We start from the raw sequence: 20,572 nt of genomic DNA, 5'->3' as shown, positions 1-20,572 counted from the left end.
TTTAGTACTAACAATTATGGGAAAGCTGATGGTGTTGCGAGGGGGTGGGGGTAGGGGCTGTCTCTCCCATCTCATCAACCTGTAAGCTCACATGGGGCCTCCCTCAGAAATTTGCAAGCATGCACTACACCATCTATGATGAGAGCTGCCTGACACTGCAGCCAAACTTTAACTCCGTCCTTGCTGCCATAATACAGTGCAAAAGCATTCCTGGAGAACTCGGCACCTAGGATTCTACTGTGCCTTGACACTACGCAAGATTGCGAGTGTCTCGAAAGATAAAGCTTGTAATTTGTGCACATCTGAAAAAAACAGCCTTAATTTCACCTTAGTTCTTTTTTTGTCTCATCAGTCCTGCTTGGAAACTGCCTCATCAGAGAGCAACTTTTTTCATCCCAGAGTACGTCACAGGCTTTTTCTTTTAGAAAAATTACTCCGGTTAGACTCCCCTGACAGTGCAACCTGCACTCTCACCCATTAAAGCTCGATACTAGCCCGTTTTTGACGACTCTCCTGCTACAACACCCAGCCTTCCTGTATCAAATCACTACAACGAAAGGCCCATGCAAAGCACATCAAAACTCAAAACTGGAGTACTACAAGTGTGCCGCGAAAGGGACTCCGCTTTGAGCAACCGCAGTGCGAGAGAAATTTCCCAAGCCAAAGAATGGGCGCAAGCTGTGCTGCACTCATGGATTAAGAACAGGACAGGGGGGGGAAACGGCGCTTCCTAAGGCAGCCAGATAACGTCACAAACGCTAGTTGGCCTACGTTGAGCAGCCAGATAACGTCACAAACGCTAGTTGGCCTACGTTGAGCTAGCTGTATTTGTAGTGGGGGAAGAAACTGCGCAGGTCACCGCAATTGGCATTTCTCTGTACAGCCCCCGGAATGAATTGTTGCCACTGCCTTCTCCTTCCCTATTACAGCTACAAAGCTTCGTAGTCTGCATTGCCTTTCATTGTGACATTATCTTGTCGCTCGCATGCTGCAAATGGCTGTTTCGCCTCCTATAGGTTGTATTCACTGGTGTGGCATGCATGCGGGCAACCAAGTGTGTGCGCCGACACTGGTTACGTCGGGCTCCACGAGATGGCGCTACTTGTCCGTACTAAGCGCACGACTTGTGTTTTGTGTTCCAAACTGTCCCCCACCGGACGCAAAGTAATGCCTAAACTTTAACATGAGTGTGATTAATAACATCTCTGTTGACACCACCATTGAGAATCGTGTTGAAACTGGGCAGACAATGCACGCCGGTGCTTTTCTTTTTTTTTTTTTGCGAGGCGCGGGCACCAACATGGCCTTTTCTAGTGTTGCCAAGCAAAGAAATTGACAGCTAAACTTTTCAGTGAATACCATCTATACATATTCTTGCTCCATAGCTCCACTTGAAACTCAGCAGCCAGCCTGTAAAGACACATTGAGCCAATGGTCCCTCAAATCAGCCTGCCAAGCTCTTTGGTGATAACCATTTTCACTTTAACTAATTTTCAGAAAGCATAACGGTGGCTCAGTGGCTATGGCGTTGTGCTGCTGAGCCCAAGAATGAGGGTTCCATCCCGGCTGTGGTGGCTGCTTTTATGATGAAGGCAAAAAGCACAAATGCCCGTGTGCTGAGATTTCGGCACAAGTTAAAGATTGCCAGATGGCGAAAATTGACGAAGGGACATACCCTATGGTGCACCTCATGGTGTGGGTGCCGCTTCAGCGCGTTAAACCCCCCAACCAATCAATCAGGCAAATAATTTCCAGATCAACCCACCAGCTCGCCGAAGTTGTAGACGTTCTCGCCGAGCAGGGCGGCGAGGCAGAGGGCGAAGGCGCGCTGGCGCCGCTCCTTGTCCGGGATGCTGGCCAGCGGGGTGCAGCCGAGGAAGCGCAGGGCGTCCCGGTAGTAGCCCTGGTGGTCGCCCATCAGCTGGTGGTAGTCGCTGCACAGCTGGTAGTAGCGGCCGTGCACCTCCGTCACCCCGGGAAGGGCCTCCACCAGGGGCTCCGTCTCCTCCAGCACCTTCTGAAGACGGGGAGCAAAGGAAAGGAGGGGGGGTACGGTTGGTAGTACAGTGAGGGCTAGCTGGGGCTAGTCTGCACATGGGCCAGTTGCCACAAAGCACTTATTTAAAGCAATGTTAGAATTTGGGGCAGTTAACCCCTTAATGCCGGTATTATGAAATAGGCCGCAAAAAAATTTCGTTTTTCGTGTTTCGGCTTTAAACAGACACCGTGATTACATTCCACAGTTGTATTATCTGGGATGCAACTTAATCGCCAAATTTTAGGTTCGTCGCAAATTCGCGACAACAGGCACTTAGGCCAATATCTGGAATGCAAATTTATCGCCTACTTAGTCCTTATCGCCTACTTGAGCCATCCCTTTCTTTGCGTTTTTGTGTTGCAAAAAGATTGGTCTGCTGTACGATTTGATGCATTAAGCTGTCATCAAAAAACCCTTTGAAATATTCAGTAGGTGCTCGCACAGTGTCTCTTTCAGGAAGAGTGGTATTCCAGGATGGGATTTCCCGCTGTTCTTGACAGTATGTTTTTTCACTTCACTGTCTGCTTGGCAGAGGCAGCTGGCAAAGGCACCACATCACCGTTTTCATCTTCACTGCTTTGACGGAGGCTTTCCCAAGGGTGCAGCTCGTGCTTGTGCATGAGGATCGTAGTCAACATCGTCGTAATCACTGTCACTAAGTCAGCTATCATCACTGTTATCCTCAGGTGGCAGGCGTGTGCGAAGCCCTTTTCTTCCATACAACGATCTAACATCCATCCTCTGCCATAAAATAAAAAAAACCCATCATACCTGCACTCCCCGCAAACTGCCTAAATTGCCGAGTGTCGCGAATTCGCGACATACCACGAAAGCAAGAAGCATGCAACAAAAAAAGCATTTTTCGACAATGTAACACCTCATGGGCAGTCTCCTGAATGTGTGCAAATAGAAGAAAAATTGGAGGACCTTGTACTCATTATGGTTAGACAGAAAACGACGAAGAAGTGAGAGCTGTCGCACGTGGCGCGCGCAGTCTGCCAACCTATGGACATACTGAGTTTATTTTCAACACCTTATACGAGATGGCGCTACCTGTCTGGAGCGCAACCACCACCTCTTTGCCGCAAACACATCACAGCCGCCGCTGAAGGCAGCAAAGGTTTCACGAGTTGGTTGGCCAGCTTTATTCAGTATGTTGCGAATTCGCGACGACCGGCATTAAAGGGTTAATACGATACAGGCTAGGAGGTAGCACACGAGCCAGCTGCCATAAAGGGGTTTTATTTAGTGCAATGTGGGCAAGTTGGTACTATTCGAGCCAGTCAGTCAGTTGCCACAAAAGCTATTATTTACAGCAATTTGGGCCAGTTGGTGATCATCAGGCTGTTGCTACGACAAGCTTTCATAGGAAGTACAACATGGGCCAGTTGGTTGCCACCAAGGGCTCTTATTAGAGTAGTGTTAGAATTCCAGCCAGATGGTTATCATTCCTGCTATTGATAGAACAAGGGCTAGTTGCAAGGGCTAGTTGGTAGAACATGGGCCAGTTGCTACAAACTGCTTGTTAGAGCAACATTAGAATTTGATACGTAGGAAATATGTCACAGATAGCTGATATAAAATAAGCCCATTGGTACAATTTGGGCTAGTAGGAAGAATGTGGGCCAGCTGCCACGAAGGGCTTAATTGGAGCAATGGCAGAAATTTAGGCTACTTGGTACAATGTGGGCTTGATTGCTCAGCATCGGCTAGTTGCCCCAAAGGCCTCTTGTTTACAGCAACATCGAAATTTGGGCTAGTTCGTCAATGTGAGCTAGATTGTAGATCACAGGCTAGTGCTACAAAGGGCTTTTATTTAAAATGATGGCACAACATGGACACGTTGCTAGACATAGGGCTATTTTGTAGAGCATGGGCTGGCTGCCACAAAGAGCATTTACTACCGCCAATTTGGGCTAGATGGCAGAACATAGGGCAGTTGCCACAACATGCCTTTGTTTAGAGCAATTTGGGCTAGCTGGTAGAATGTTGGCTAGTTGCTAAAAGGGAGGGTTTATTTAGAACTATGTCAAATTCACAATTTAATACAATTTGCACTAGTTGACAGAACATGCATCAGTCACCCCAAAGGGCTATAATTCAGCGCAATTTGGGCTAGTTCGCAAAGCATAAGCCAGTGGCCACAGATGGCTCTTATTAAGAGCAACTGTAGAATCGGGAAGAGTTTGTACAATTTTGGTTAGTTGCAGAACATCAGCCAGTTTCCACAAGAGCCTTGGAGTAATGCCACAATTCAGGTAAGCTCGTACATGGGGCCAATTCACAGAACGCAGACCAGTTGCCACCAAGTTGCCACCAAGACCAGTTGCCACAAAGTGAACATGGGCTACCTGGCACCAAGAGCTCTTATTCCATTATTATGATACATTTTTATTGCTTTTATCTATGCTTAATGGTATGGCGAACCAGACACAGCACTTTAAATACTTCAGCGCGCGATAATTAATTACGGTGGACGGCCTGAAAATCGTTCGTTTCAATTTCCCGCGCTTTCAGCCCGAAAGGCGCATATGACAGAATCCTCCCGGCATGACCTCACTGCTTTGTGCGGACGTCAAAACACTGCGGAGGCCAGTGGGGGTGTTGTTTCGACCGTGCTGCTGCCAGAGCTGAAAGGCTGAGCTGTCTGAAGGTGCTAGGCCTACCATTGCGGCGGAAATTCGATGACCGGTTTCAATAAAAGTCCTGATGGCGACTTCTATTGTGATTTCGGGCTGTATTATCGCTTCCTTTCCCGTGTGTGGAACTTTATTTTTGCCAACAGTGCCTTTCTGCGATTCCGGGCTATATTATTGCTTCCTTTCCCGTGTGTGGAACTTTATTTTCGCCAACAGTGCCTTTCTGGGTAGCGGTTATGCCTGTAGCTCTGGCTACGTGCACCCGATTGTGAATGCACCAGCGCCCAGTCGCTGCTCGCGAGGCCGCGCAAGTGAAGTGACGTCACGAGTTTTTGACGAGCAGTGTCTGCGTCACTTCTTTTGGCTACCACGGGATGATGTCCCACTGATGTCCATTTGCTGAGTGCCGCTCCGCGTGCTGTTCCGTCGGCGCGATAAATGAGATCCCACTAAAGTATGTTCTTCGCGTCACAGGCCGCTCATATTTCAGCCAGGGTATTCTGTTGAGCAAAGGAAGCAAACTGTGCAATAACATTTATGTCGAAAATTGGTGTCAGTACTCCTTTAAAGAATGAACAGGAAACTGAAAACAGAACAAAACAAAAAAGGATGACAATTACGATACTCCCTCATGTGAAATTTGAGCACAGCCATTTTCCCTGACCATTGCTCAGAAAGAACTGGCTGAGACTATGCTCTCTTGTGATTATAAAGGCAGACAGTTTATATTAGAAAGAATATGCCATGAGTGGTGTGGCTGGCGTGGACAACCCCTCTCGTGCGGGACATTTAACATCCGCCACTGCAAACGGAACGTAGTGCGGTGTTGCTGTCATGCAAATCGTGACATCACGGGAGGCAGCAAGGCGAGTGGGCGCGGTGTTACCATATATGGAAACAAAGCGCTGCATGAGAGAAGGGCAGACAGGCCTTCTGTAATTGAGTGCTTTGTTTCCATACATGGTATCAGTAGAGGCACTGGCTGCATGCTTTAGTGATCGCATTATTTGCTGACACACGATGGTGTGTGCTGCTCTGGTGCCAATTCATGTGGGCCGCTGCCGTGGAGCCTGCCTTGCGTGGCACCCTCGCACTTCTGCGTTTTTTTTCCACACTTTTTTCCTTACACTTTTGCCTGTTTGTACATTTTCCTCACACTTTTGCCACACTTTCCTCATCCGCTTTCCCCCTCACTATCTTTACGGTGTCCTCCTCGTTTGCTCGGTCATATCGAGGGATGACAATGAGAGATGCCACGAAACCACAGGAGCGGCCGCATAAGAGCTGTGCTATAAAAACCCACCTTGACATCAGCCAGGTCGGGGACGGCCAGTTTGTGTTGGCCATACAGGACGTTGCACAGGACCACTGCTTCGGGATCTGCCTTCACCTGCACAGTAAGCAAGCCACACACATCACCACAGGCCCTGACATGCACTACGGCAGGATCGCATTAAACGCAAGCTAAAGAGACCAGGAAAATACGTTCCGTTCACCAGAAGTTTTGCTTACAAAGAGAATAGGTACAGCACTGCCCGATGCAGAATCTTTTATTTTTGCCTTTTTTGGCCAAACAAGCTTTACCCAAAATTTATTCTGTTGCAGCCGATAGCCCTCCATAGCTGCATCCATTATGAGCAGACTACATTCCATTGAAAAGGCGTGGTGACACCAAACAAAGCAACACCAATGTTCTAAGTGGTCTGCACTCCACAGTTCAACTTGTAGCTGTAAGCTAAATTCTAATAGCATTGAGTATAAACTAGGCCTTTGAAATTAATACAGTAAAACATAGTTACAAGAGACACTCAAGGGTACCAAAAACGTGTCTCTTGTAACCGAGGTCTCTTGTATGCAATGTTGCTAACATGGTGAACATGGGAAAACCAACCAAACTGCCTTCATTCAAATGTCTCTTATAACCAAGTGTCTCTTGTAACAGTGTCTCTTGTAACGAGGCTTTACTGTAATTTCAAATCACAAGCTGACATGCCTGCCCCTGTCCAACTCAATCAGTACCAGGTTAATAACACTGACCACCTGCCCCAAGTTTTCATGGTGCGGTGTTTTACCCTAGACATATACACGTAGCATTTGCAGCGTTTACTTCATGACCCCTATAATCATGCCTCTGACCTCTCACAATTGCACACCTGCCAGGTTCGCCGCGATGGCATTAGGGAAATCTGGCAGGGAGGATCACAAGTAACACAATGGAATACTTTAAATGCATTTTTAACTTAGTTACAACAGAGCAGGTGCCGAACTGTGTCCTCCAAATTACGAACAACCTCCATGACTGGTCACTTGCTAAATCTTCCAACACGGCTGACGTCGCCCTTTTCAAAAAGTCTTGGGAATTACTGTAGAGGCTAACAGTAGAGAGTTTTAGCACTCCGTACGCTCCGTGTTGTACGCAGTTACCCTGTTGATCAGGACCCATTCTGGGCACTTGTACATTCGTACCGGTAGGGGGATTAGTTTTGCTGGCCGGCCCCCGCCATGTCCGCACATTCATCAGGGTGGGGTGCGCCTCATCGCCCTCCCCGTGCGCGCAGGCACAGTCGGGTCGAGGCCAACACGGTAACTACGTAAAGGATGAAACAGACGGACTGCTACAATTCTCTATTGTTCGCCTCTGCAACACTTCACCAAAAGAACGTGAACAGGGTGCGATTTTTTCTGCTCTGCTGAACTGCCTCTCGCATTCAACGCTGCTACGGTGCTGACCAGTTCAATCTCTGCGCACGGCCGACTACGCTTTTTATTCTCTTCGCTGATAACGATGTCAGGTAGCGTAGGATTGCACTGCATTGTCAGGTAGCTCCGGCGCAATGTGGCCATACTTGGAGAAAGATTTAGCAAAACACGGGTAGATTTTCGGAAGATTTTTGTTCTCCTCGTACAATTGTACAAAACCATCAAAAGAATTGTACAAAACCATCAAAATTAGGGAGTGTACCGGATAATTCGGAAACCTGGCAGCTATGCAATTGCCACAACTTTCTGGCCCCACTCAGTAACCTGTTCCCGTTGAACATCTGTTATCAGCAAACCCATGTGACTTTGACCTTCTCTAGACATTAAAATATCCAATAGATTTCACTTCGCATCATCACCACAAAGCTTGCGTCTTATGGGAGCCCATATCAGCATGCATACAAATTCCGCAATGAACCCCGGCGCTGAATGCCCAGCGATCAGGAAAGGCCCCGCAAGGCGGTGGGATTTAGTGGGCAGTGCATCCCCTTGCAACGCCAGGAAAACCGCGCAATCGGCAAAAAAGAAAAAGAGAGACCCCCACCTTCTCTTTGGTCTTGGTGACAAACTCGATCCGCTCTGTCACACCTGCAAGGAAGTTTAACAGTTCACCTCTCTTCTTCCAACCTCTTCCCCCTCAGAATTAACTGTGCTGTGAGCTCAGGCAAAGTGCACCAGACATTTACCACTCTCAGCTCAAGATACCAGAAGTCCGCTTCAAATAAAGGAAAGGAACAAAGGCTACAAAGAAAAATAAGAAACACGCCTTTTTTTAAGGGCAAATGGACAGATAGCCAGCTTTAAGCCAGAACCAATAGTACCAGCCATTGCTGTCAAGGATCCTTTCGAGGAAATGCTGTTTGAGCACCTACGGTCCTGTAAATGCAATTTTTCTTGACTGCATTGGTGAGGAGCAATTGATTGGTCAGAGATTACTTCCTGACTTGTGCTATTCCCCCCCCCCCTTCCCAAAAAAAATCTGCTTTCTTTTATTCATGCAGGAATTTCATTTAGGAAATTTCGAATGAGCAAAAAAAATAAAAAAAGGAAATGTTAAGTGAAGCTGAGACACTCAAAGGCCTGAATTTTTTTTTTCTGAAATTGGAAAAATGGTTTTGCACACACTTTTTTACACAAGAGCTTTTTGTTATAAAGAGACACGTCAATGTTTTTATATTTTAGACCTGGCTGCGCTCTGTAGCTAACCCAATGTAACCTCGTATTCCCCTATGTAACCTACAACCATAGTTTATGCGTAAAGCTCAGGGAAAAAAAAAATTGAATGGCCCCTACCATATAACTGACAATGCGTGCAAAGTGACTGGAAGCCCCATTTCAGCCCATTCAAATGTTCACCGACATTACAATAGCCACTATTGGCTTTCTTTTCTTTGTCATTGGGAGGAACTTGCAAACACTTGCACCAAATCTTTCTTCACGCTCCTACAAGCTAGGCCTACCGAGAGAGAGAGAGAGAAAACATTTTTATTGAGCTTTATGTGGCTCAGGGGGTGGTTGTGGCCGCCGGCTTGTGCTGGGTGGCAACATCGGCAGCTCTGGTGACCAAGGAGGTTTGTACCTCTAGATCTGAGCTCCCTAGCGCCTCCTCCCACTGCTCATCAGACGAAATTAGGGGAAAGAGATCTTTCGGGCACCCGCAGAAGATGTGGGGAAGGGTAGTGAGAGCGCCACATGCAAGGCATTCTGGGGAAGGCTACAATGACGGGTGGAATCGGTGAAGTATAGCGGGATTAGGGAACGTGTTCGTCTGAAGGAGACGCCATGTGTGTTCTTCCGAATTACTACGGTTGGCGTGAGCCGGGGGGTACCTACGGCGGTCGAGGCGGTAATGAGCGGTTATTTCTTTGAACATAAGGAGTCTATCTCTGGCGGATCTGGCCCCGTGATAGGGTTCGAGGCTGGCCCCGGCTCGGATTGTGAGCCCTCGAGCTGTATTGTGGGCAGCCTCATTACCAGCGAGGCCAGCGTGCGCCGGAGCCCAGACAATTTCTACCGGGGAGTCAGGTGGGTGGCGTCGGAGAATTTTGGAGGCCTGTGGCGAAACATGGCCGTTGGCAAAATTTTGAATGGCCGCTTTGGAAGGCCTACCGATCAAAGGACGAGTATGAGGCAGCTAGGTACACAATCTTTGCAGCATTTCCTTCACACTGTTACCCCCTTTAAGCTTCAATCTGCTGTGGAGATACTGACATGGTGAACTTACACAATCTGTACCGTGCAGTGCTTGCTCAAGCAATGCATTTTTTCATCATATATATATATATATATAAAAAAAACACCCCTCGACTCTGTGAAGAAGGATGACCAGCGGATCTGGGCACAGTCAACGGAGCGCACAAAATAAAACACATTTCTTTGTAATTTCTGAGTGAACGTGAACCCCTGGTGAACCACATGAATAAAACTTGCAAGGACCAGAGTTTTGACTGCCCTCCCGTAGAAGCCTATGTATTGAGAGCAGACGGTAATTCCACAATATGTATACCTTTACTCTGAACTACATATCTAAAAACACTAGATGAAACTCGGTGTAACCTCAAAACGACTTAGTGCCAATTGTCATATAGTTGGCTTTGGGATATTATCCGAAAAAACCTGCCATTTTTTGGTAACCGTGCTTTCTCCATAGAGGGCCATGCATCGACAGCAGACGGCGATTCTGTAACATTAGCTACGCCAGTACAAACTGACTAACTGTGACAAGTAAATAAAACTTGGCGTAATAATACAGTTGGTTTAGCAGCCAATTTCAGTATGAATTTTTTTCGAGATACCCACACACATTAAATTAGGAGCTACGGAGCATCCACCAGAAAGTTGGCTTGACCGCAAGACTCAGCCTTGTCTATGCAACTGTTCTCAACACACCCTGCCGTCACATGCAGTTTTGGTCAGAACCTAGCGTATAACAGCTTCGCTTCAAAAGAAGAAATGGGAAAGAAACACAGACATGGATTGGAAGAAAAAAAAAGAAAAAAAAAGAAAGAAACAAAGTTTATGACAATGCCCAACATACCTGGGATGCGGTCAGCCACTTTGGAAGCAATCTGCACCAGCGACAGCGGCTTCATCCTGCGAGCCAAGTCAATCCAATTGTCAATTCATAAGTCACAGCCATTCCACCTTATGAAGCGCTCAAGGTGGTGTTGAAAGCTTTTTCTTTTGTAGAGAAAACTGCGGCTATAATTGCCTGCCTGTATGGCAATTATGGATTGAGTGATGATCAAATTGCCTATAGCTTTACATTTGGCTCAGCTTTGATAGGCCTAATGGTAGCGAAAGTACGTCAAGTGCAGCAAAAACAGAGAAAAGAGTGTTCATATCAATAGGAGAGACAAACTGTAGAAATAAAAGACTAAAATAAACCAGTGTTTTTTGGGGTTTTTTTTAGGAGGAGGAGTACACAAGCATTCTTCAGCTGCCCTGCTACTGGACAAAGCTGGGCATTGCTTGGAACTTTCGAACTTTAGCTATGCCAAGACACCCTAAAACCCCATTTGTAACTCTGTCGACGATGTATGATTGAAGGACTTCAGCAGCAGTCCCAGTGTACAACGATGGCCAGAATCCCAAGTAGCTGATCAATCAGTTCAAACCTTTGACATTTGACTGGCTTTGCTCCATTTTCCTCAGGAGCTGATTTGGCTCCGTTTCCCCAATTAAACAAACTTTAGTTATTTAAATATTTTCGAAGCAGTCAACATCCTTTGGGCCGCATTTGATGCTGCCTGCCTGCCAGGGAACTTAATATTTTTCATAGGGTAATGTGCATTAAAGGAATCTTCTCTGTACAACAAAACTTTAAGCCACAGCATCAATTTTTGTTGACCTCCTTCCTAATACATGTGGAAACATGTACACTTACAAATTATCTTGAATGTTCTTTTTAAACTGGATATGAGGTCACCTTTGTAATTTTTCCTCAAAGGTACAGAAGAACCTTTGCATTTGGCAACTTATATTCTCTGCCTAAACCCTGTTACTTTGCATTAACAATTATATTCCAAGTGCATTTATATTGCTTCGTTTTGGTACGTCATCTTACAGTTTCAGCACAGCCGCCCTTGCACAGAAATTAATTTACAGAAACCTGCACAAAAAGAAACTTGTTTATTCACGGCTTGCAGAAAGTTAAGCAATACGCCCTGTCCAGTACCCCCACTCACTAAAATTCGCTGACACTTTGTGACACTTTGTAGCGCAGCAGCACCTGTGTTTCCAGTCAAAGATTTCTAGGGGATCGAAAATAAACCCTAATGTCGTACTACGGCATACCAAGGCATCGACCAGGAGAAGCTTCGGCATGCGAAACCCCCCCAAATTTGAAAAATAAAAAACAAGACCTACTCAACAATACTACTGTCCAAAAACTGAGCTTTCAAAGCAGCCACTCACTTGTTCTCGAAGTCTGAAATGAAATTCTCGTACAGCTGTGGAAGGGGAAAAAAGAAAAAAAACAAGCGCTCCATTAGCCAAGCAATGCAGAGTCTGCGCGACTACAATACTAAGCACCCTTGACAAGAACATCCACAAGACTCTCAGCCAAACTTCAATGTTCCTTGAAAGAGTATCACGGAGCATTTATGCATGCATTTCAGCGAGAATACCAGCAGCATCAGGTTCAACTGGTTCCTTCTCTTTTCAATCCATCACTGACCATAGGGAACACAGACCACTCAAATAAAGTCCTCGTAAGCCAGGCGATAATGTTGCTACAGCAATGTCTTGCCGATGCTGCCGTGCTCAGCCCAGTGCGTTCGGCCTTGCTATGGCCCCATGCGGCGAGAAATGTTGCCAAAACTTGTGAACAAAGTTACTGCAGTGACAGCAGACAAACTACATCAGACAGAGCCAAAGACACCGCCCATTAAGCCTAGTTGCCTTTAAAAACGTACGAGCACGTTAACATCCGGTTGCATGGTTTCAGTGGAGCAATACAGTTGAACCTCGTTATAAGAGACATGGATGTAAGAGACAAATGGGTATAAGAGACTATTCACCCACATGGTTGGCTGCCCTATCTTTCCCATTAAATTGACTTCTTTTATAACAGACATCGGATGTAGAAGATTGGTTATAAGGGACAAGTCATTCTTGGACTTTAATCGATAATCTCGCTTGTAACAGACATTTTAACTTCAGATGCAGTGCCACCAGTCACTAATTACAGTTGCTTCCATTCTGGAAACACAGGTGGACGACAGACGCCTGCAGTCGCTATTTATTATAACTTCAGAAAACACACAGTGGTTCAGTCAGCTATGAAATGACGATGAGAAGCCCTGCCAATGGAAATGCAACTTACAGAAGTGGTTGAAGCTTACTGCCATCCATTGGAGCGCGACCACACATGCGGGCTCTCCCACTCACGTAGCTCCCAATCAAGAAGCATCGTAGATGTTGAATCCTGCAAGCGTAACGAATAGCCTGAGCACACAGCGGAAGAAGCTGTGCACTCTGGCTATTCATCAGGCTTGTGAACTCAACATCTACGACTCATCTGCCACAAACAGTGAAAGGAAAGTGTAGAATCGGTTGTAAAAAACAGCGTAAATACAGTCATAAAGCACACAAAGATTCAGAACTGTTTCATAAATTCTGGGGGCCAAACATAAATTAGAATGAATCTTCTGCAACATGCTGTAGCGTTCTTTTGAGCTTATTTTATTCATACGGTGCCCACATTGAACTAGGGTCTGATCAGTTAGTGAAAACATGGTACCCTGCTTATAAGAGACATCTCGTATAAGAGACACAAACTGCTCCCCGGTAAGTGTCTCTTATAAAGGGGTTCAACTGTACATCACATGAGCTATTGCCATTCTTAACTTGTACCAGAGTGTAGTAAATACACACAGCATCCAAAATAAATTTAACCGGTTTGCTGAAAAACGCTGCGAGCGATATGAAACCTTACAAACTATGCTGAGCACAACGTGTGTAAGACGAACATTTCAGTACGCCTGCCTGTCAACATGCTCATGCTGGACCAATCGTCAATCAGTACACCATGGAATGGGTTCAACACGGAACCTAGAAAATCGCGCCTGCCTTGTCTGTCTTGACCCTCGTATAAATATTTATTGACCAGCCCAGAAGTGACCCACTGCAGCAACATGCTGCAAAACGTACAGCAGATGGCGCTTCAAAGAAGCCGATTTACCAAGATTGCACAAATTATTTTTTTCAATTCGTACTGAAAATAAATGTTTTAGAGATAGGGAGAAAAAGATATCCAAACATAAGATGAACCTTGATTTACTGCTGCTGTTAACAGAGGATATTTTATGCCAGATGTATCTGTTCGGTGTGTGTGCTGCTTGAACCCATTGTAAAAAAAATTTTCAGCGATGTAACAATTTTTTTTCTTTCGCTGTTCTCACTCAAATAAATTTTTTGAATTTTGGTGCTGTCATGCTTTTTCCCAGTTCAATTGTACTTGAACTGGGAACCCAGTTCGATAACTTGAAGTCACTTAATTGAAAATTTTGGTTCACTGGAAGTGATGTGCTGGTCCCAGCAATTTTATACGCAATCCAGTAGAAGAAATAGTTTGATAATTCAAAACTAAAACCCATTACATTCGTTAATTTGAAGTTATTTCAAATCAAAAGCATCAAGGTGACCATGCTTTCTCGATAAAATTCAAAATTTTCAAGTGCAAAAACAGTGCAGTGTTCTCTACTGATTCACAATTCATTGCAACTACTGAGGCAGCACAAACTTGATAAAGTGGCAAGCCAACTGAGACTTGTGCAAGTGTGTGCATCTCTCTCTTTTGATGCTCTCTATGTTTTTTTTTGTTGTTGTTGTACACTGGTGTGTGAGCAGTCTGTGCGGTGAACACTTCAGGCTTCGATTTTATGGATAAGTTTCAACTACCATGGCAGCCCGTGTCGTACGTTCAACTTGGGGACAAAACTCAAGATTCTCAAAAGAACCAAGAAAAGAGACGTGTTGCAGACTAATGACACTTCTGTCCTAGTGCTTTCTGCTTGGCTGTTTGGTTAAATCGAAGTTTTTTCGTGGTCTCCGAGGACTTTTTGTTAACAGCAGTCAACTGCATACGGAAGAACTCCGACTCAACCCTTGTCGGCAAGGCGAAGGGAGACATACCACCCACCTTGAGCAGGGCGTCCCCCTCCTGCATGGCGGGGCTGTTCACAAAGGCCAGCATCTTCAGGGTCACCTGGTGCCACAGCCTGCACACAACACCACCAATCAATCGACCCCACACTACCTCAAACATGAAACAATCACGGAGGGGCAAAAAATAACATCAAGTGTCCCTTTCCTAAACGAAAACTTAAAACACGCCAAGCTTGACGGTACACCCATAATGCATACCACACCGGAGGCCGAGCTTTATCCCACACACCTTATATGTACATCTGTGTTTAATGTTGTTTCCGTCTATACAACTTGCTCTTTTAAAATAATTTTACGTATGAATTTAATTTGGGTATTTAATGTTGCTTCCATTTATGTAACCTTTTGTTAAATTTTAACTTTTGTTTTTTTTTCAATTAATTTTGTTCTAATTTCTTTTGAGTTTTTTTTTTATGCTCATGAACACGTGCCCACATAACTGCCCGCTTTTCGACCAAACAAACCACCGTGGCCTCCCTGCAACGTGATTTCAGAGCCTCTTAAGGCAGGCTTTACTGTATGGCATTCACCATACACACATTGCAAGTTGCTAGCGCTTCCGCATGCAATGTACAGTCTTTGTCAAAATTTTGTGGGCCCCGGCGACCGTGGCAGGAGCAGGCGCACGGCCGAGCAGGGGCGCTGCGCTTGCCGCTGGCGGCTGGTTACGCAGCTAAAGAGAGTGAAGAGAACTTTCGCACTTCTTTTCCTCATATGGCTGGCACGATAAGCGCAGCGGGGCCGCTTTCTCAGAGCAGGTGCATTTCGCTTCAGCGCAGCAACTTTCCGCAGCACTTGTTGCACCAGACACACTACAAAGCAAGAGCAAAAGTCCCCCTCGCTCTCTTTAGCCACGTAACCAGCTGCCAGTGCAGCGCCCCTGCTCGGCCACGGTTGCCATGGCCCACAAAATTTTGACAAAGACTGTACTTTCTCACCGAACCGCCATAACATTTTAGCACAGTGCACAAGACATGCCCATGTCGATGTTAAACTTTGACCATAGATATGCATTAAGCTGCAAGCCATCCTGCCACACTGCTTCTCACTAGAGGCGGTGCTAGGGCATCGTAATAGCAGGAGACCAAGGTTGGGATAAGCCTCTGCAGTTTTGGAGGAGGAGGTTGGGGGCGTGATATCATGATCTCTCTAAAGCACAAACATGTTAGTATCACAAGGCACTGCTTACTACCAGAACCCCAACCAACACCTCACATGCACAGGTGACATGCAACGGGACTACTACTCACTGCCTGTCTACAAATGTTGCCATATTTCAAACTCTACGCAAGCACCAAGTTCACCAGGTTGTCGCAACGCTGCTCCGACTGCACATCCTGCCACACGCTTGCCTGTCCTCGCTCAGAGATCAACACAGCACTTTGGCACAGCTAGGAGAGGCAACCCAATCTTTTTGAATTTGCCTATGCAAAGGGAATAGTGAACATTTATTTCATTCAGGTAAGTGCAATGAGTTTGATCATTGATTTTATATTCAAAGCTGATTCCCTAATTATGTCCCACGTTAAGAGTAAAACCAAGCCAAAGAAAAAAAATTGGCTGCAATCGGCGCTGTGATGGTGGTTGCGGCAAAACTGTAAACGGCACCCACAACTATTACCCATGCGACGTGCGGCTATGGCGTCATCTCTCTCACTGCCTCCCGACCTCACTCGTTTCATGCATCGCCGCAAAGAAGTGCCCTCATCCGCCCTCCCCCTTTCCAGGCACTGTTCAGTTCGTTCGCTGCTAATCCAAACTGCCTTAACATCGTTATCACACATTATGCGGTTTGCACTTCACACGAGGAGGTGAAGGAAAAGGAAAAACTATTTGGCTGAAGAGCTGGTAGGTCGGCAGGGTCCTTAGTCCAGGAACCCGTTGCTTCTATCCGTCGTTTTCACCCTTTTGGTCAGCCATAACTGCCTATTTGGGTCAGAGCTGGCAAGTTCACTCTCCCACTGCTCGTGGGGACTATGAATTGGTTCCAAGTGTGGGTTATTCTAGCATCCCCAGCCGATATGATATAGAGTGGCGCGTTGGTCGCAGTAATTGCCCAGAGGGTATAGGATGTGGGGTGAATGGCGTGTAGTCTTCTGGGGTGTGGGAAAGTGTTTGTTCGTAGACGGCGGAAGGTCACTTCTCATTCTTTGGACAGCGAGTGAGCTACTGGCGGGTAAGGGTGCCGAGATCGCCTGTAGGGTTGCGTTATGTTGCTGAAAGTAGTGAGAGGCTGATCTGCCCTGTCATCATCCTCCAACGGTGCCCGGTTTTCAAAACCTCGGGCAAACGAACGCATGGGCTGCTTGATTGCTGCGGAGTAACGAATGGGAAGGCACCCAAATTATTGATAGGTATCTTTTAGCGCAGGACCGGGGTAGTTGGAGATTAATGGGAGAGTCCTTTGCCCTGCAGCGGGCGTAGATAGGCTGGTGATGGTGATGATCTTTTGGGGGAATTCTGGGCTAGAATCTGCATTGCTTTTTTGGAAATTCGTCCCATCCTGTACGTACGACAACCTGCTTTGGAGTAAGTGATGATGGTACCGGCTTGAGTCTGCGCAATGGCTATTGCGATCACTGTCTCTTCCGCTTGGAGGGTAGTGCACTGCTTTACACTTATGCTCGTGATGAGGGAAGTGGGCGTTGCGACAATTGCAGCTTCGGTGTTCGTGCGCGCGTAGTCCACTGCATCTGTGTACACCGTGGTGGTAGCTTCTCCGTATAGTTTTTTGAAGGCTTAGGCTCTGGTTTGTCGTCTCCCTTCATGGTGTTGAGGGTTCATCATGTTCCGTGGAAGAAGGGGGAGGGGGTCCTCGCAACATTGACCGAATGTTCAGTGGGCTGTCCGACGTCCGTTCGATGGTTTGTGGAAGTGTGCAGCCTAGGCGTTGAAGTATGTGGTGTCCGTTGGGGGTAGTGGCTAGGTGTGTTCTCTGCGCGGTGAGGTGGGCTTCAGTCAGTTCTTCGAGTGTTATGCAGTCCAAGTGCTTGCAATCGAGCAGTTGATGTACTTGTGGGCAACACTAGGGCTTGTTTGTACGCTTTGCGGATAATTGTGTCTATCTTCTGTTTTTCTTGCACCTCAAAGATAGAGTAGGGGGCGACATAGGTGATTCGAGAAACAATGAACGCTTCGACCAAACGTAGCATGTCTTGCCCTTTCATGCCGTGGTTCTGATTCGCAATTTTTCGGAGCATCCTAATTATTTGTGCCGTGGTTGCTTCTAGTTTTCAGATTAGCTGGTTGTTTTTGCAATTTTCTTGATAGGTCATGCCCAATATCTTAATTGTTGAGGAAGGAAGGTTACTATGTGCATCCAGCGATATGTTTATATCCATGGCTGTGTCGTGTCGCCTCTTTTGCACGAGTAAGAGCTCGCATTTTTGGGGGGTGCAGGTTAGTCCGCAACCTTTTGCATAGGCCTGAACTACGTTGGCGGCGGTCTTGCATTATTACGGCTGATCCTTTGTTGATCCATATCGTGAACTTCACACGAGGGCTCTGAATGAGTGCAGGTTGTAGACCCGGTGCTATGCTTGTTGAGCGCACCGTCTGTCTCTTTGTCCCCTCGTGTGGCCGTAGCTTAGTCGGTACGACGGCAGGCTGTTGATCTGCTACTCTTATTCGGGTCCAGGTTCGATTCCTGGTGGTGCCAGTAACTTCTTTTATTTGTTCACAGGAGTTTTCTGTTGACGGCAACGGTCGCGAAAGAACCCTTGGAGGGTAGAGGTATACTGCTTTGCAGTAAAATCGGCGTAGAATAATGGTGTGCCCCCGTATACACCATGACACACCAGTGCACCTTTTCGTTCTCAATAAACAGCCTCAGTGCACACTGGACATCCACGAAAAGGCAGGGTGCACTCTTGCAGTGCAGTTGTGGGCTGCCCAGCATGCACCATTGCTGCTCTCTGGCAAAAAAAAAACACGTAAATGCCGTTGGTGCTCTCAGCGAGTCCGTAGTGATGAGCTCAAAAACAAGCACAAGTGGCAACCACAATCGTTAATAAGTGTGTGAATACAAATCATTACGTACGAACTCCTGTTGCGTCTAAAAACACCCCGTAACCAGATTATCGAGGATTCTACCTGTTGTTTTTTTTCTTCTTTCGAGCAAGCTAGCACGTAAGCATTAGCATAATAACAGCCACTAGGCCCCTGTGGAGGGTGTACTGTGTAAACGTAGGTTGGGGACAATGATTTATGAATATACCAATTTTTTTTCACAAGACCCGGGCACGAATCGCATGCTGCAACAAACGAGAAGAACCTTTCAGGTGATTAATTTGATTGGACATGGTGTCAGTCAAGCATACATAAGTGAGCACGTTGTTTGAATGTCTGGTCCATCGCTTTCAATTAATATCAGTTTGAAGTGGCAGCATGACCGTTGTTGTACCAGTCTCCTCTCGTCTGCGCTTCGCATACTTTCTGGTGAGATGTCCCAGTGGTGCCCACAACTGTCCCGGTTAAGCAACTAAACGACACCATTAGTTGACCAGCATGTGGTCCGCGCGCTGCAAGCTAAATCGCAACCGCCGATTGATTGATTGAAAACACGTTTATTCCATTTTCTTGCGCTTGAGCGCTGCTATGGATAGATGGGTCGGTAGGGGATTGGTCGTCGTGCGCCGAGACCGCCTCTACCTACGACAAAACCTCACCATGTGAACCAATCAGTTCCGGTTTGTTTATGATCCGGTTCATTTAGGCGAGACCTCTGACCACCCTAAATTACCAGGACGTCAAAAAATGCACCCCGTTCATTACTGAGGGTCCAGCAAACAGGCAAATTAAAACACTGTTAAATGAACACGATTCAATGAGCGGAGGTAATGAACGAACATGCGCTGAGCGCCGACTCGGAGTCGTCGGCACGACAACGCTCCCGCTTGTGGTAGAGCTCCTCGAACTCGACCTAATAGTGTTAGATGAATATAATTAAATTGTGTGAAATTAATTCTGTTAAATGAACAGGATTCAATGCTTGGCTTGGCAAACATGTACAGTGACGGAGTCACCGGCACGACCCCGCTTGTTGAATGAACACACCGCTTCAACGCACCGCTTGTTGAAGAGCGTCTCATACACGCCAAATTGCTGTTAAATAAGCGGGATTAAAGCATGCTCAATGAATTCCGTTAAAATAACAGGGATCAAGGCTCGGAACTAATGAACAAACATGCACAGTAACGGAGTTGCCGGCACAACGTTACCGCTTGTTGTAGAGCTCCTCGAATTCGGCCCATTGCTGCGACAGCTCCGGCGGGCTCTTCTCCTTCTGCTCGGACAGGTACGCTCCCACGTCCCTCGCCATCGTCACGGTAGTAAGGTTTAAACTCCGAGTCACCGATCCGCCTTCTTCTCCAAAGAGCCGGGTCACTCCACGGCTTTTCTGACAAGTCACGCTCGCACAGCACAAGGAACGGCACAGGGAACGGCGAACTGAGCGCCTAGCATTGCTAGCATCGACATCGACAGCATCGCTCGGTGACCCTCTCTTATCTATAAGCCTGTCGCTGCACTTTAACTGACGCTTCCTCTCTCTCTTCTTTCATACAATGTAATTTCATTTTTATTTTCAAAGCCTTTGTCCTAACACTCTGTCCTCTTAATGCCCTTCCACCAGCAAGCATAGTTTCAAACTAATATATATTAGTATAAAACGAAACGCCAACGTTGACGCCAGCAGGGCTGAGCCGCTGACCCCATCAGTTCACATGAGTTGGCCCCTCTCTCTCTGTATGGCCCTCACGGTTAATCGAGGATGAGTTGTAAAGCGGCACCACACAGCATCATCAATGGCATTTTATTGGCAACTAATTATCCTTAAATTACAAAAACCGTACATTTTGTATTGTTTAAATTTGTAGTTTTTGTACAATTCAGACTGCTTGAATTTTTTATGCCATTGTTTATGCCAAGGACCATGTTTGTCAACGGTTTGTAAAGGTATTAGGTT

The 20,572-nt window shown here is 46.4% G+C and overlaps 1 protein-coding gene across 1 annotated transcript in view; it reads right to left on the bottom strand.

Annotated features, from left to right (window-relative positions):
- Rpn9 (regulatory particle non-ATPase 9) overlaps positions 1-20,065 on the bottom strand; it is a 39,520-nt gene extending 19,455 nt beyond the window's left edge. The window contains exons 1-7 of the mRNA XM_077672869.1: positions 19,827-20,065; positions 14,582-14,660; positions 11,854-11,888; positions 10,475-10,530; positions 7,982-8,025; positions 5,981-6,067; positions 1,766-2,017 (exon numbers count right to left, since the gene is read on the bottom strand). Coding sequence (XP_077528995.1) covers positions 1,766-2,017; positions 5,981-6,067; positions 7,982-8,025; positions 10,475-10,530; positions 11,854-11,888; positions 14,582-14,660; positions 19,827-19,927 — 654 coding nt within the window. The 5' untranslated portion in view covers positions 19,928-20,065. The remainder of the gene's footprint in view (positions 1-1,765; positions 2,018-5,980; positions 6,068-7,981; positions 8,026-10,474; positions 10,531-11,853; positions 11,889-14,581; positions 14,661-19,826) is intronic.
- Between the last annotated feature and the right edge of the window lie 507 nt (positions 20,066-20,572).

The sequence above is a fragment of the Haemaphysalis longicornis genome, unplaced genomic scaffold (assembly GCF_048455015.1).
Source record: "Haemaphysalis longicornis isolate Haplotype H1 unplaced genomic scaffold, Haemaphysalis longicornis Haplotype H1 scaffold_6, whole genome shotgun sequence".
Taxonomy (NCBI): domain Eukaryota; kingdom Metazoa; phylum Arthropoda; class Arachnida; order Ixodida; family Ixodidae; genus Haemaphysalis; species Haemaphysalis longicornis.
Note: the sequence above shows the minus strand (reverse complement) of the source record. Positions and strands in the feature narration are given on the sequence as shown.